The sequence below is a fragment of the Microchirus variegatus genome (genome assembly GCF_963457635.1).
Source record: "Microchirus variegatus genome assembly, chromosome: 14".
NCBI classification, from domain to species: domain Eukaryota; kingdom Metazoa; phylum Chordata; class Actinopteri; order Pleuronectiformes; family Soleidae; genus Microchirus; species Microchirus variegatus.
This window is the reverse complement of record NC_139815.1, coordinates 12,395,166-12,412,644: the sequence shown is the minus strand read 5'-3', so window position 1 is coordinate 12,412,644 and position 17,479 is coordinate 12,395,166. Positions and strand designations below refer to the sequence as shown.

Here is a 17,479-nt window from a genome sequence, read left to right as displayed (position 1 = left end):
TCCACTTACCATGGCGCCTAAACTGCTAACATTGCAACTGCCCCCCGATGGTAGATAGAACAACCACCCACATTGTCGCCCACATCTCTACCGATACTAAAACACAGTGTTTGGCAAAGATGTCGTAAACAGGCGCTGGTAATCTCCAGTCAACCTGTTTGCCTATCTTCACCTTGAGACCTCTGAAAGCTTCCTGTGAAGGTGCCTGCGCTAGGTTTGGTCAGATGATTTGATGTACTGGCAAGTGTGGGCAACATAATAAGAAAAGATTCTTGGCAGTTAATTTGTATCAGAGAGAACTCAGTATAAGGAAAAACCAAAGGCAGCAATATATTTAAGGAGAAAGTGAAAAAGAAACAGAGGAAACACCAGTAGAACTACAGAAATGTGTCGAAAGGTGATGAAAGAAGAAAAAAAAAGTGTGCAGAAGCATCAATGAAGGAAGGCGATTGTTTCTAATGAGGTGTGACAGTCCAGTATAAACCGGGATATGAAGTGAACCATGATTACTGAGGATTAGATAACAACCACTATGCAGAGCAGTAAGAAAGCTTGTCAGGCCTGGCCTTGTTTCTTCTCTCCCTCTCTCTTTCTCTCTCTCGATGTATAAATACTCTAAGTGCTGTGTGTGTATACGTATGCATGCGTGCGTGCGTGTGCGTGTGCGAGACTATACTTTGCCATCATGTGAAGTGAGGCTAGCACACTCTACACGAGATAGCGCAGTAAGGTCAGCTCCACCTTCACAAAGCTACAGGCCATGATATGCAAACATGGCTGACAGTAGGTGCTTCATCACACGGTGGCAGTTTGACACAGGAGCCTTTTCTCTTGATTAATCCCCTCTGCTCACTTCTGCTGTGCAGCCTCACGCTGAAGGAAAATCGCGATAGCAAAAAGCTGTTTTAACAGGCTACATGTCACATTTCCTGTACCCACCATGTAAATGGGATGTTCTTAAACGCACGTTTATTCAATGACATTCTATTTTACTTTGGGTAGTCTTTAAAAGTAAAAACAGTAGATTTTCTATTGATATTACACAACGTTTTGCTACAGTAAAAAAAGAAGAAGAAAATCCCAGTTTAGTTTGCATAGTTTTCATTTACACCCACTCTGACATGGAAACATTCCCAAATTGGCTGTGAAAATAACTTTCCACCTCTCACCCAACAACCTGTCGCCATGGCAATGCAACACCTCGACCAAGGTTGTGACTTTCCTATGTTTTAGAAGCGTACGAGACCCGTCTGTTAAACATCACCAGCGACCACATGTCTAAGCGTTCTCCCGTGCACAACGCTGTTTCACTGTCTCAGAAAACCAATGAGCCAGTTAATGCCACTCTGTGTGTGTGTGTGTGTGTGTGTGTGTGTGTGTGTGTGTGTGTGTGTGTGTGTGTGTGTGTGTGTGTGTGTGTGTGTGTGTGTGTGTGTGTGTGTGTGTGTGTGTGTGTGTGTGTGTGTGGGTTGGTAGTGTCTGCCAGCAGATTCCTCTGCCACATTTCCATTGTGATGACTGTGGCTTGCTGTCCACATCTTGCCTCATCGCAACTTCACTTTATCATTCCACACACCCATAAAAAGATTCATTTCCTCTGCTTTATTTCCCTAAAGGTGAGTTTAGCGATCCATCCACGCTACATGCTCTTCAGGTTTTCTCCAGGCGTTCTGCAGGTGGACACAGACATGGGCCTGACGGTGCTAACATACTGTTACGGCCCAACAAAGTCAACTCACATACAGCGAATGCTAAAGGGGACATATTATGTAAAATCGACTTTTTAATAATTTTTGATACATATATTTGGGACTTTGGAGACGCTCACAATGAGAGATTCCTGCAATAGTTGTATCGCAGAGCTCCGCTTTGTCCACAGTGCTCAGTGCAGCACAGAGTTCTACACAAACGTCCAGCCTCAGAGGATTTTCGTGTCCAGTGAATACATGTTATATATGACGGCAATGTGCCGGCTAGAGTCAGCAAATGATTGCTTTTCCAAATGCAAACTTCCTGTTAGCTGCCGGAGCCTCAGTGATGCTGACGTAGCTTCCTGCGTCTCATTTGCATTTAAAGAGAAAGGCACTCAAAAGCGTTCTGAACAGAGCTGTTTTGGCAGGTATTTTGACCAAAGCATGTCACAGACATGTTCATTAGGGCACCAGGGAACTAGTTTAACTTGTAGAAATTGGGTAAAATATGTCTCCTTTAAAAGCGCTGACATGGGAAACCATGGTGTTGCAAAACATGATGATGGTGCAAGGGGCGTGGCATCCGTGAATGTCATTTAAGGAGGCTGGCGGCATCTGTCTGTTTGAAAGGTGGATCGATACAGTAATGAGCAGACGGAGGCACAAGCGTAATTACCAAAACCCCAATGGTGCTGAATTGCACAGAATAAGATAGGCTTGGGTCCTGCAGGTAAGAAGACTGACACGTTCAGTGAGAAGCTCTCATTGTGCAAAATCGCTCTGATTCTAATGACGCGGCTGTGATGTCATGTGGGGCCTTGTTTGAATGTATCATAGCACTGGTTCTTTAAAAACATCACAGGAAGGTGCAGATCTTATCTATTTCACCTTTGACATTTAAAAAACTAATAATAATGCAGCATGATAATAGCGATTAATTTGAAAGATTAGTTTAAGCATTTACGGTATATGGTGAAGATGTAACGTTCTCATGGCCGGTGAAATAAAACGGAATTTCATTAGAGCCAAAAGAAAGAAGGATGACTTTTACAACTCCCACTGGCAGCGTTTTTACTGCCAGACATTTTGCACTAATGACTTGAATATGAAATAGTGACCCCTTCGCACTAAGCACAGTTTGAGTAAATTGAGCTCACTGGTAAAATAACCTTCACCGCAGTGACTGGTAAATCTGTTGTTAGAGCTTTTTGCAGCAGGGGTTTGGCTCCGTTTTTCAGCCTCTGAGACCAGAGGGAGAAATTTAGTTTCTTGCCCTCAGACCCAAGCTCATTTGAATATACTGATATTTTATAATTACTCAACAACAGCAAGCCAGTGACCCAGATATCGGCGGACTTACGGCACACTTACAGGAAGTATATACCCATTGAACAACAGCAGCGTGCATGGTTTCTCATAACAACACCTACCCATAACAGGGAGCACGTGGAACATACACACTGGATATACATTCTGCAAACGGATCAAAACATGTGCCAAATAACGCTAACCCTGGTACGCACCATGACACACGGGAGGTTTACTGGCTGTGATACAGCAATAGCGTGAGCGTCAGCATCGCCCACTGTTGATGGTGCGTCTGTGACATCCATCTGTCTCTGGCCATGACTCGACAACTGAAGGGAACCAATGGAGGAAGGCTTGATTTGGTGTCAAATTGAGGACCTGGTGGAGTGTGTGTGTGTGTGTGTGTGTGTGTGTGTGTGTGTGTGTGTGTGTGTGTGTGTGTGTGTGTGTGTGTGCGTGCGTGCGTGCGTGCGTGCGTGCGTGCGTGCGTGCGTGCGTGTGTTTAGTAGCCCGTGCTTCAGCGTATGGTGTGGATGTGCATCCTAGTGAGAGAGCAAGCACCTCAGAGCTCAGTTTGAGTCAGGTTTGCTGAACGGAATGAAAAGCCTGGACATAAAAATCTGTTAATATGGTGACTAATCAAAATAACAGCTGTGACTTGACCTGGTGTCCATATGCCCATACCAGGATTCAATATCATCATGTTTAAGGATCCAGGGTGTAAGAATTTGGGACATCTCACGGTGAGACAGCAGAACGTATTTTTTTTCCCTATTTGCATTGTAAGTTTTCACCTAAGTATTTAACACCGAGCGTATCGCAGACGACAGCATTACCGTAAGTACCAGACGGAGATGTGGTTATTGCGGTACTTTCACTTGCACTGTTGCAGAACGCCAGAGAATCAGAGTCTTTACAACCAAAGAGGAGAGAGTTGGAAAAAACACCCGTGTAAGAGCCACAACATGAGAATTTCAATTTATAAAAATATGATAATAAATCATGATTTAATGTGTTTACATAAATCATGTTAAAAGATTGAATGAAAAATAAAACTTGCATACAGGACCTTTAATTGGGAGCGAGTGGCTTTTTTGACGTCCAGAAGGAACGCCGCTACGACTTGTACATAAGTTTCCATTTTTTGGCCTGTTTTTGGACATTGAGACAAAGACTCGACCACATGTGATTTGAAATGTTTCATACTGTTCAAATTTCAGATTTAACACGCTAAATCTAGTGTTCATGTACGACTACTAGTGTTTGTTTGTTTTCTAAATAAAACATTTTCTTCATTTTGAAATGTTAATACACTATTTTAACACCCAGTAAATTGTAAATACCTGCCAGATATTGAAAGTTATTCTGGAAAAAAATGGGCAAAAGCACTTAATCACAGCACATTTTCTGGCACTTTTATGGTTAAAATAAGCAAATAAAAAAAAAAAGCAAGGCTCTTGACTAAAATACAGCCAAGTAGAGGAAATAATAAAAAAAGAATTTAAAAAAAGGAAGAAAATTGCTTAAATATGATTAAATGTGGCAGCATGTGTAGTCAGACATAATAAAAGACATACAGGACATTAAATGTGTGATATTATTGTTTCCTGGCTCATGGGCTATAAACTATTGCAACAAAGATTCAGGTGGAAGGACAAGGGTGGATATTTAGTTTTAATTGATGAATTGATCTCAGTCGACTTATGGACAAAGAAGTTGTCACGTCATGATAAATCAACGTTACCTAGAGCGACAGGGACACCGAGTCAAGGACTTAACACACGATGAATGACAATCATGCATGATAGCATGATGAGGTGAGCATGTTTTCTAAACGTGAGACAGACAGACAGTGATGTTCAAATTTAACCATTTGGTGGTTTGGGCTTGGATAGTAGTAAAAATGGTAAAAAAAAAAATTAAAAAACAATGGCTGAGGTTTGTAATCATCTCATAGTGAGAATGAGTTCTGAATTATTGATTTATTTTTATCACCACATACTGTATATGCATTTAAGCAGCTATACAACAACTCTTGACATCAGTGTAGTGTTTTCTTTTTAAACCAGCACAAAATAATTGGGCCTTATCGTCTATTATCATCAGTTATAATGTTTTTCTGGTTTAATTGAAAGTTGCCTAATAAACGTTTTTAGTGCCAGGGTATACTAACAGGGTTGATATGAAGTCAAAAACTGTCCAGAAAACAAATGCATGAATATGACAAAATTAGTTTTTCAAAGAAGTAAAAACCATACTCTGACCTTGTGTTGCTAAAGTGACTCAGATATAAAAAGAAAAGAGGATATTACATCATTTGTGATACATGCTCTTCAAAATAGTGATTTTACTTCCGGATTTGTTAAAGCTTTTTTAAAACACAAAGAAGGATTTCAACCTTCAAATAATATCTGACACAATGTCATTTCTGGTTTCTGGGTCCGTGCCATTTTACTTTACTGACACCTCTACATTGTGTTTACTTTAAACAAACACAATTTGTCGGCTCAACATGGGAATGAGAGTGTAATGGTTCCACTTTTCTTTTTTTTATCTTAGAGACAAACTAAAGCACATAAATGGGCAACGTATGACCCAGCTTTATCTCCTCAGAGAGAAGCAGCTTGAATAAACTCGACATAAGATGAGATAATGCTGAGTATCTGCATCGTGCTCTATTCATTTACTGCTGGTGCAGACTAAAAGTTTCCGCTTCTATTGCTGCATTTCCATCTTGAATGATAAAACATAGCTTTACTTTAAAGTAGTCACAGATGCATAGTTGACCAATTACCCCCCAAAAAAAGTTAACGTATAGCAAATGATTTGTATTGGTCATATGTAGAGCTTATATCTCACTCTAGCTTATCTACATTTAAATGTGTACATTTTGTCAGAAGTGTTGCTTGTTGGGTTGTGTAAATTAGAATGAAAGTTTCTCACCCGTGATCTAAACATGCGTCTGTATCACATTAAACGAACGCTCACAAAGAGCCGTTGCACTCACCCATCTCTGTTTTCATCTTCGTCTGCATTGGAGAGGAGCTGCGAACCGGCCAGCGAGAGGTCCAGAGCAGCGAGGGGCAGATCTCTGTAGCCGAAACTCACCAGCTGGACTGGAGGAGCCAAGCACTGGTTCTCATCCTCCACCGGCTGGGAGATGATCTCCAAGTCTGACAGACCTGCTGGCCCGACCTCCCTAGTTCCACGCCAGCAGCAGCAGCAGCCAAAAGTTCCACACAAGAAAACAGAAGAAATAAGGAAGAGAAAGACACATTTCAATTAAAGAATGACCACAATTCTTACACCATATCATCAAACGCATGTTAGTAATCATTTCATGACGTAACATAACATTTAATGACGTATCTTTTTACAAAACATATTATGAACAACCAGAAAAACAAGTGAATAAAATAAGTGCAATTGTATGTGCATTACAACAGTGGATCTACAGAGGCACAACACATTTAGCCACAGGTACAGTAGCCTACACAATTTCTATCCTGCGGGCGAGATTGAGCCCTAAGGTGGGCAAGTTCTGGCCTGCGGGCCGCATGTTTGACACCCCCTGACTTAGACTGTAATGCAAGATTGTTTTGTGTGTAAATCACCACGTAACTATTGCATACGTCAAACTATTCACTTGCAAGAAATGTTGCGTTTATACAAAAAAAACTATTCTCACAACTGCACAAAAACTGACATACACTTCTAGTCCATTTTGTATAATAACAAGCATCCCGAAAATGCCATGTAGGTGTTGGACATCTTTACTTATTTGTTCTGTTATAGGAGAATTTCAACACATACAACATCCTTCATAATCCTCATAATAATCACCTTCCTCTGTGTTGTTGGGAGTAAAACCTCCACTCGACGCCGTCACACAGCGTCAGAGTGTGTAAACTGTGCCGAGGCTGCTCAGTTGTGGGTCAGCAGCATGTAAGCCAGCGTGCCCACAAGCTCCAGTTGTGTAAAACCTGGGCCATGCATCTCAGTAGAGCATGGAGGTGGAAACAAATGTGTGCAGCTGCAGACTCACTCGCTGTGTGTGCGTGTATGTGTGTGTCTGTGCGTGCAATGTGGTGTTTATTTTTAGACCACAGCAGATGCTGGTGTATCATATCTGCCGTGACGTCATCCCGCTCTCCCTTTGTCAGCTGAGTGGATCTCCACTCTCCTTCAAACGTCAAAGGAAGTCAGAAAAAGGTGGATGGAGAGAGAGAGAGGGGGGGACTACAGAGGTGTGGGTGAAAAGGATATCAAGGACGAGGACAGAGAAGAGCAATAAAAAATCTAAAGAAGTGATGAGCAACAAAGGAAGAGGAGGTGAACCCTACTAGATACTTGGCTGCTGACACCGAAAAGAGACAGAGGGAAAAAGGGAGGTGAGATGTGGAGGTGATGTGTTTAAAGTAGGAAAGAAAAGACACTGAAGTAAATTTAAAAAAGTGAAATGGTAGTGTGAGAAAAAAAGATCATGCCTCTATTTTTTATTTTACCAAAGGTAAAAAATACTATTTAGAGGGAAAAAGACATAAAGTCCTGTATTAAATGGGGATATTTTTCATACAGGAGGTAGAGAGAGTTGTCTTTCAACTGGAAGGTCAAGAGTTTGACTCCAGTAACGTGCCAATGTGTTCTGAAGCAAGACACTTAAGCTCAAAATGATCCTGATGGCAGTGCATGAATGGGTATGAACAATTTATGATAGAAAACGCACATACATTCTTAGAAATAAGGGTTCCAAAAGAGTCATTCTACAAGGGCTGAGGTTCTACCTGGAAACCTGGAAACACCCTTTCCCGAAGAAAGGGTTTTTCAAGGGTTCTTGGTAACACTAATGGTAAGAACCATTTTGAGCTAGATAACCCTTTAAAAGCCCTTTCCTGAATAAAAGGTTTTAAAAGGGTTCTTGGTGGAACCTTTATAAAAAGGGTTCTCCTATGAGGACATGTGCATGAATGTCTGCGCAGCTTTGAGTTCTCATCACGGCCAAACACAGACCACTAACCGTATCCCTAAACTTAACCATAACCAGTTACTGCCTAATCAAGTTTACAACAGTTCCTCAAAAATGAGATTCTGTTCTGAGGACTTGACAAAAAACTGAGGACTCTTTTTCTCAACCGTCCCGTTACCAAGCGCTTCAAGGAACTATGGTGGCCTTCACATACCAAAAGGGATGGGTTTCAGTGAGTGCCCAGTTCAAAACACAAAACACACAGGAAGACGGTCTACCATTAAGATAAATGACATAACCCACAATACTTACTAATTAATCTTTCTCCTGTAATAATGGTGCAAGACAAGGCTTCTTCTACAGAGTGGAGGTCGATGGTAACGTAGCTCTTGCTTTGCACAGTCTATCATCTCACAACAGCAGTGTTATATTTTTTGTATTTCATCAATAAAATCCCTCTGCTTTCAGGGAATACATGTTATTGCAGTCTAGTCTCAAGAGCTGCTGCAGTCTTCCTAATTTGATGTGTTTATTTCCCTTGACAAGAGGGCACTGCATGTCTTTGATGACACAAACTCCATATGGTCCAAAGAGGCTGTGGTGCTGTCAACTCATGTACTATGAGAGCTAAGGAAATATCAGAGTAAGACTCTATACTTTCTGCGTCTTTTATAGCAACTGCGTGATTTTAATGACCTTTACAAAATGAAATTAAACGAGAAAATAAGATACATTTGAGGATGTTCTTAATGACTAGTAAAAAATACAGCTAGAAGCAATGTTTTAATGACCTTCTAATACACACTAGTTATGTTTTTCACCCGAACATATAGCGTAAGTGCACTTTGCATTACCGTAATCACGCAACAGTTCATGCTATCAGAAAAAAAAATCTGATTTTCTGAAAGCTGAGAAGTTGCACGTCAAAGCCAACATGTGCTTATTACGGTAATTCCACTCACTGTGTTCCAGGAAGCCAGCATATCAGCGTCTTTGTCACCAGAGAGGGGGAAAGTGGGAAAAACACCTGTGCAAAGTGTCCATATTTTGGGCCTGTTTTTGGACATTAAAACAAAAACTCAAGAAGTGTTATTTTAAATTTGTTTTACACTGTTCAAATTTAACACACAAACATCTGGTGTTCATTTGCAACTACTGCTTTTCTTTAAATAGAACTTGTTTTCTTCATTGTATACACTATTTGAACATGAACATGCAGTAAATTGTAAATAACTGCCAGATATTGAAAGTTATTCTGGAAAACTGGGCAAAAGCACTTACTCACATACATTGTCAGGTGTTAAAGGGTTAAATCATTTTTGTTTTTACAAGCAGAGCTACACTAAAACAATTAAAACTGGTCAAATGTGTGTCCCACATAAAAAAAAGACAAAAGTTTGAAAATTGTCAAATGTCAAACAAGACAGATCATCTTTAAATGTATTTCAGGATAGTCTATTATACTATACATCAATACCAGTGCCACTAATTTGATAACATCTTACTTAAGTAAAAGTAAAAGTATTGGTCTAACAAAGTACTCAAGTTAAGTTACTTAGTTACTTTTTTAACAAGGTTGGGGTTCTTCATTGAGGCTCTAGCAGGCACAGTGCTATAATATATAACATGTATCCACTGGATAGATAAATCCTCTGAGGCTGGAAGGTTGTGTAGAACTCTGTGCTGCACTGTGGAGCCAAGATTAGAACTTTTCACAGACATCTGGTTTACGGATACTGTTGCTCTCGCCAGCACTCTCACGTGTTTTACAGACAAAGCGGAGCTCTGCGAGACAACAATTCCAGGAATTTAGCGCATTGTGACGTCCCAATGAGCGCGGAAGTCAACATCGCATGTTTCATCTGTACTTAGACTGAGGAGGACCACAAAAACATGAGTGAGTCATCTTTTTTCACACTTTGCCGACTGATAGGGCCTCCAGAGTCCCAAATATAAGGATTTACATGATTAAAAAGTTGATTTTGCATAATATGGGACCTTTAAATGTATGTCAGGATGGTCTGTTTTATACTATAAATCAATACCAGTGCCACTAGTTTGATAACATTTTACTTATGTACAAGTAAAAATACTAGTCTAAAAATGTACTCATGTTAAGTTACTTAGTTACTTTTTTAACAAGGTTGGGGTTCTTTCTTGAGTCAAGGACAAGGGGACACACACATTTCTAATTGAGGCCAAAGTGTTTTTTCTCAGTAACGGATGTGATTTAAAATGTCGTAAAGTACAATACTTCCAAAAAAGCATACTTCAGGAAAAGTAAAATTACAAATGACCCAAATACACACAAAAAAAAAACCTACTCAATCACAGTACTGTGAGTAAATGTACTTTCCACCTCTGATCTTCACCATACTCATTTTATTGTGAAAGCTATTGTCCTTCTCTTTGTTTGATTCCCTCTCTCTGAGACCGTGGATCTGCAGCAGCAGTATCATGCCTCAGTGGGTTGATACTCTAATAGATACATTCTCCTACACACAACACCTCATCCATAGCTCCGCTCATCTACAGCACACAGCAGCATGTTTGGCTCTGTTCCCAAACAATCAGGACTGTACACATAACAACTCATGACAGACACAAGCTGTCCAGAGAATCTAGTGCCTCGCAGCTTGCAATAATAATTCCTGGCACTCTGCCTCGCTGCCAGTTCAGTTATCAACACTGACCCAGCACATGGATTCGTACAATGTTCAGCATCGCGGCGGTGAGAGTCGTGCATTTTCAGAGACGTGGTAGTGGTTGTGAAATTACGCTGAATGTCTCTTTTGCTATTATGCAATGCAATCATGACATTATACAGTATATTATCCATTATATCTTTTTAAGATTGTTGTGTTCGTGCTTAAAAGAGGTCAAACGCATTGTTCATCAGAGTTGGAAAAAAAACAGTGAATAAACAGTTTCTGTTTTTCTTGAGAAGTTTTTTTGATACATAACATGATGGTGCTTAAATTACATTTAAAAAAGGTTTAATGTTCAAAGTGTTTTTGTTTTTGCATGATTTGAGTTTTCATTTTCGAAAATTAAAAATTGTTATTGTTATTATTATTTATTAGTGCAGTGCCCGTAGGAAGTATGTATTCCTACAGTGGGAGCTGAAGAAGATTTTTCCGTTATGGTAATGCATGATGATGCAGGAACTTAAAAGCTAATATAATACAAACACTGGCGTGAATGGCAGTCACAGCAGCTAGCTACGCTAGTGCTAATCGAAAATTTTAAAAATTGCGTTGTGCCTAATGAGGTTGCACAGTGTTTGTAATATGTTAGCCCTACGCTAATGCTAACCATAGCCTCGCTAGCTTACCTTTGGAAACATGTTCGCCAAGTTAGCCACTAAGTAGTAGCATGCTAATGCTAAATAAATATGTGCTCGCATAGGGCTTGGGCACCGCATTGCATTCTGGGACGTGGCGGCCATGTTGATGACTTCGCGAACGTAAACAAACAGCAAGTGAACGAGGAGAAGAAGCATAGTTGGTAGAAAGAAAAGAAATACATAAAGAAAAAAGATGTTAAAATCCCGAAAAGTATGTGGAATTTACCGGGATACGTTAAATAGGGAAGCCAGCGACCGGTATGTGGACAAAATAGGTGAATGGACACCTCGTCGTTTCAGTATAACACCATATTCTTCACTATATCCACTTTACTATAATATAAACACTGTCACTGACTATTTCTGTCCAAATATTAATGCCGTTTAAATACAAATACTGACCTTTCTGAGCACCTGCGGTGTTCTTATCTAACACAGAATGGCAACAGCGAAAATTCTCAGAAAAAAATCATTTTCAATGGAAAGACCAACAAGACTGCAACTGCAGACGAGCACCCAGAGGGAAGAAGTGATATTAAGGGGAGCAGGATTCCTTGAGGGTGGCAGATAAAATTAAATAGTGGAGGGTGAATATATGGGCCAGGTAAGAAAAGGTCATTATGTGACAAAAGTTGCTCAAGGGATTTCAGTGACCAAAGCAGAAGGTCACACATGTAACTTATGGCCAACGGCGATGAAGAATGTTCTCCCTCGGAAAAGTGAACGCAGACTCACTCGTGAACTCCATGACCTCTGTGCAACAAGACTGAAGGAATAATTTCATTTTGTTTCGCCCCATGAGGACATTTTATGAAGATAATATGGTAACTAATGTAGTAAAAATAAGCCAGACCTTCTACCTGCTGAACATCATCATCACTCTGTGGGCCATTAAAAGCCAGCTCTCTGTTTCTCAAGGTTGCCCTGTAGCATTGCGTATAAACATATAAACAAAAAAAGGCATACAGATACTGTATACACATACAGACAAAAGCTGTTGTTCTATGTGGGTCATCAGGTGTCATCTCTCAACTGTTTAAACTTAAATGATCTTTAAAAGTCAAAGTACAGAGAAGGTAAATACTGCCACAACTATTTGAAATTGTTTATTTATTATCATTTCAAGGTGATTTAAAAAGAAAAAAAAAACAACTATTCTTTAAGTTATAATCTAAAGTCTAAATACTAAAGGTCATAGTGTGGTAATCATGTTGCAATTGTAATAAGTGTCTATAGTATGTCTATAATAATGGATTGATAATGTCAATGGAAAATCTATGTGGGATCATGAGTGAGGATGAATTTCAAATGTATATATTATGGTAATTATCAATTATGATTCAAAAATCATCAAAAAAACAAGAAGGTTTTACACTGATGGTAACCAACCTCTAGTATCACAAGAGCCATTTTTTTTAGGTCTGTGACCCATGAAATGAAGATAACATGATGTATAAAGTTGTATAAATAAATATAATAAATAAAGTTTGTGACACCTGGAACCTTAAGTGTTACCAAGAACTCTTGAAAACACCTTTTTTTTAGGAAGCAAATGGTTCCACGTAGAACCTCAGCCCTTGTTGAAGGACCCTTTTGGAAACCTTATTTCTAAGAGGGTAGTTGTTGACAAAGGAAAACACACACAAACTGTTGGCACATATAGGCCTGTTATGACAAAATAAATAAAAAAATCGATGTTTGGATGGTCTGGAGCTCACGCTTAAGAAAACATGCCATGTGGATTCAAATGTGCACTTCCTTCATGTGCACATATTTTTAGTTGACGATATATAAAGACACTTTCATTTATTGCCTTGATCGTTAATAAGAGCACTTTGAAATTCAAAAATGTTAATGTTTTTGTTTTTCTTCTGAAGCTACAGGGAGCCACTGCAGACGAGCTAGAGCCGCAGGCTGCAGACCCCCTGACCTGATCTCCTTATGAACACACTGTTAATAAGTGATACAACAATGTTATTACATTGGCAATAACAATGTTATTACATGCAATTTTGCATTAGGTATTTTTCATAATACTATGTCCCTATTACAAAGTTAATACCATACTATTACCATGCTGTTACTGTACTCTAATGTAAAGAGTTACCAGACAGGGGCGCTTATTGTCCATAGTAGCATAATACACTCACCGGCCACTTAATTAGATATTATGTGTAGAAATAGTTTCCATGGTTCTCTGCTGCTGTAGCCCATCTGCTTCAAGTTTGAAGCTTTCCTATCATCTTGAAAGAGTCTGGTGATTCTCCTCTGACCTCTGGCATCAACAAAGCATTTGTCTGCCCAGAGAAGTGCCACTCACAGGATATTTTCTCTCTCTTTTTTTTGCACCATTCTCTATAACTCTAGAGACGGCTGTGTGTAAAAATCCCAGTTGATCGGCAGTTTCTGAAATGCTCAGACGAGCCCCGTCTGGCACCAACAGCCAAGCCACATTCACGGCCATTCTGATTCTCTCGGGTTTGAACTTCAGCTCACCCCGACCATGTCTACATGCCCAAATGTAAATATTTTACCCGTTATATTTTTGCATCATAAGCTCATCATAGCCTTTTCTGTTGCCGTTATGAAAGTAAAGACAGTGAATAATGTTGCTCTCTGCTGCTGACTCACATGCTACATAATATGGATTTCACATCAAAAGATGACAATGAGGCAAAATAAAGTCTCTCTCACGTTTTACCTCAGGGATTTTATCTGCATCCAGCAAACTACACTAAAACAGTGATGCCAGCAGAAAAAAAAAAAGGAGATTCACTTTTCTAACTGTGCGTGTGCATTCGGCTCCTCACTCTATTCATCTCCTCGGTCTTTCAAGGCATTTATTTGGCAAAGGAAAATGTGGCGTTTAACACAAATTCGAACGTTGTTTGACTCAACACCTGTCATGTCTACATAGTTCACACTCTGCTCCAGGTAATTTCGTAGAATACACATTTCAGCTTGCAGGGGAAAGTTTTGTGATTTAATGCCAGTGGATATTAATGAAGTCCGTCAGGCACATTTAGCTCATTAAGAATATTCCAGATTAAACTTTGATGAATTGGTGGACTGAACAATGGCGTGTTCTGGCCCTGGTGTGACCAGTCTCTTATCTGACCTTTACAGATACAAGCTGTGGAAGACACAGGAGACATTGAGACTACTGTGGGGCGGAGAGAAGACAGGAGACGCACTGAAGGAGAGACTTTTCTACTATGTGTCAGTGTCCAATAATAGATTATTTTAATTTCAGCAGCCACTTAATGGAATGTGGGCCTTGAAAGACTTAATGAGAGAAAAGAGTTGTGAAACACACTGTACCTGACTGGCTTGTTTTCTCTCCCTAGCACTGCATTTTCGCATATAGGGCAAGAAATGCAATGTCTGTGTTTGAGGGACTCTGGGATGCATGATAAGCAGAATTTGAAGCAGCAGTTGTTGCATTTAATTCTGAATGTTTGTTTCAGTGAGAGTGAATGAGGCAATGTAACACCTGGACAAGATGATGAAGATGATCCATCCATCCGTTTTCTACCACTTTATCCTCCACATGAGGGGGTGCTGCGCCAATCTGAAAATAGACGGGTGATAGACGGGGTACACCCTGGACAGATCAACAGTCCCTCACAGGGCCAAACAACCATCCACTTTCACACCTAATGTCAATTGTGAAAGTCCAATTTATCTAATCCCCATATTGCAAGTCTTTGGATTGTGGGAGGAAGCCGGAGAACCCGGAGATAACCCACGCACATACGGGGAGAACATGCAAACTCCAGGCAGAAAGGTCCTTGTCCTGACGGCAAAGGCAAGAGTGCTAACCACTACATCAAGAGTGTGACCCTGATAGCCTGTGTTCCTGCTCATGCCTCTTCCTGTGACGGCACTCTGACCAATCAGCGGCCGGCAGTCTGGCGATGTAAGAAGTACCAGGTACTATCGCTAGTGGAAACTCAAAATAACCGTGCTGTGCCGAGGTGAGTCGAGTATCATATCACTGAACTACCAAATTGTCAAAACTAGTTCGACCCCAACTAACCGCAAATATAAAATGCTACTCACATGGATAAAACAATATAGACAATCAATCCATTCACTTTGTCTCTTGACCACGAGGATCAAAAGGAGCTACAGCCAACACCAGGGTTTACAGCAGACAGATCACCAGTCTGCCGTCTATACACTACATCAGTCACATGAGTGAGAGCTTTTATTTGAATATTTATATTTGCTTTTTTTTGTTTTTTTGAGAAACGTTGTAAAAGAAAAAGAAGCAAAAGTCACTTAAAACTGATTTGTTTTATAATGTTTTGACGGGAATCTAATCTATTATTCATTCATTCTGAGGTCCTAGCCTCAAATTTATATTTTTTTACCATTCATTATCTTGACTCAGTTTGACTTTTTCCTGGTAATCCTAACTATAAATGCCCGATGGAAACCTATTCAAAAAATACTGAAAATTCATTAATTTTGGGGGTCTTATGTCATGTTTATTTCAATTCACCTAAAGGAAAACAACTGTTTGATTGCAGTTTATGCAGACAGGACATGTTTGGCTGAGAGTGAGTAAGCGACATGAGACAAAAATTAACAAAGGTTTTTTAAGAAGGTCAAAAGAGAACTTCTGCACAAAGATTAGTGATACAAATTAGAAATGAAACACTTATATCTCTCTTTTTTTATATATCCCTTAATGACGTGATCATCAGCTCTCCTTTAGGTGACGAGAGCAAAGCGAACATGTTTTAGGAAGCATTTCAGCTAAAACACAGCATGACATGGCATTACTGTTGAGACCCACTGAGCTGAGCGCAGTATGGGACGAGGAGCAGAACTGGTGCACAAATGAAGCATTGATTTAGTGCTATTCATCTGGGTCAAGAGAATAAACGCAGCTAGTTAAGACGCGACAAATTAGGGAGTCATGCTATATGCCAGCAGAATTACGTGCTGACAGATTAGAATGATTTTCACTGTTTTCCCTGTAGCTTCTTTACACAAACAAACACACACACACACAAACGTACACACAGGCTACAGCATGTTCCCTCAGTAATGCATCAGCTGTTCTCAGTGCCCACACAGAGGGTGCAGATTAAAAATGGAATGCTGGAAGAAAACTGTAGGTGGAAAAGGAAACGGTGTTAAGTTCTATTATTTTTTATGGATAATAATAATAATCATCATCAATATACAGCATTCCAGAGAGCACTCAACGTAGCAAATAAACATCGCAAACTGTGTTAGCGGCAGCAGAATGGATGCTCTGTCTGTAGTCACGACCGCGCAGGTGTGTTTGCATGAATCTGCATCTCAGCATGTCTGTGATTAGCATTTAGAGTGAATGAGGGTCAGAGACATCTCAGCTGTAGCAGCAGTCTAACTGAAACCGGGTCATTAATGCAAAAAAAAAAAAAAAATGAAGTGCAGACACCTGGGAAATATAAGAAATATGACTCAAAAAAAATGTCTAGAAGATCAAGAAAAGTTAAAAGCATGCTATAATAACTTAACCTACATTTCAATTCTGTATTTCTAACACATTGACTGTACAAACTAAACTCTTAATAATGTCGTTCCTTCAGTCAGTGGTTAACACACGTGTGGTCCGTACTTACTCAGCATTAGCCATGATGCTGGGTGATGGAGAGCAGAGCGACGTCGTATCGCACCTGTCACAGGGTTTCCACTCAGTTCTGCCTGTTAGAGAGATGCAGTTCACTTTTTCAACTGATAGACGCCGCGTTCATGATGAACCTGGGGGAGGAAAAATGGGCATAAGTGGAACATTTTCAACACCGTGACACGAAAATGATCTTTTGATAGATGATGGAACTGATCGCCTGCTCAGTTTTGTTGAGCCTTATGCTAAGCAGTGACGACTGAACGTGGAGACAGTGTATGTATTAATTTAGCCCAGACCTGATTTACATCATAGGCTATAGAAGATTGGACACCATTTTTGTTCCATTTTAATATCAATTTAAACTGATGACTCACGTTTATAACTTTTGTTTATATAATTCAAATCTGCTTCTTGGAAACTTAGAGGTTGGAGGTTGAAGTCTATCCTGCTCACCTGTTGACATATATCAGATTTTTAGAAAAATGTGCTTTTTAAAAAATGTGACTCTGCAAAGACCACTGCTAATCAGGATATTGAAT

General features: G+C 39.9%; 1 protein-coding gene across 1 annotated transcript in view; it reads right to left on the bottom strand.

The window, feature by feature from the left end:
• LOC310936474 (transmembrane protein 266-like) overlaps positions 1-6,558 on the bottom strand; it is a gene marked incomplete at both ends in the record, with an annotated part of 28,982 nt that extends 22,424 nt beyond the window's left edge. Inside the window, 2 exons of the mRNA XM_083900547.1 lie at positions 6,007-6,198; positions 6,494-6,558. Of these exons, the coding sequence (XP_083756673.1) occupies positions 6,007-6,198; positions 6,494-6,558 (257 nt within the window). The remainder of the gene's footprint in view (positions 1-6,006; positions 6,199-6,493) is intronic.
• Between the last annotated feature and the right edge of the window lie 10,921 nt (positions 6,559-17,479).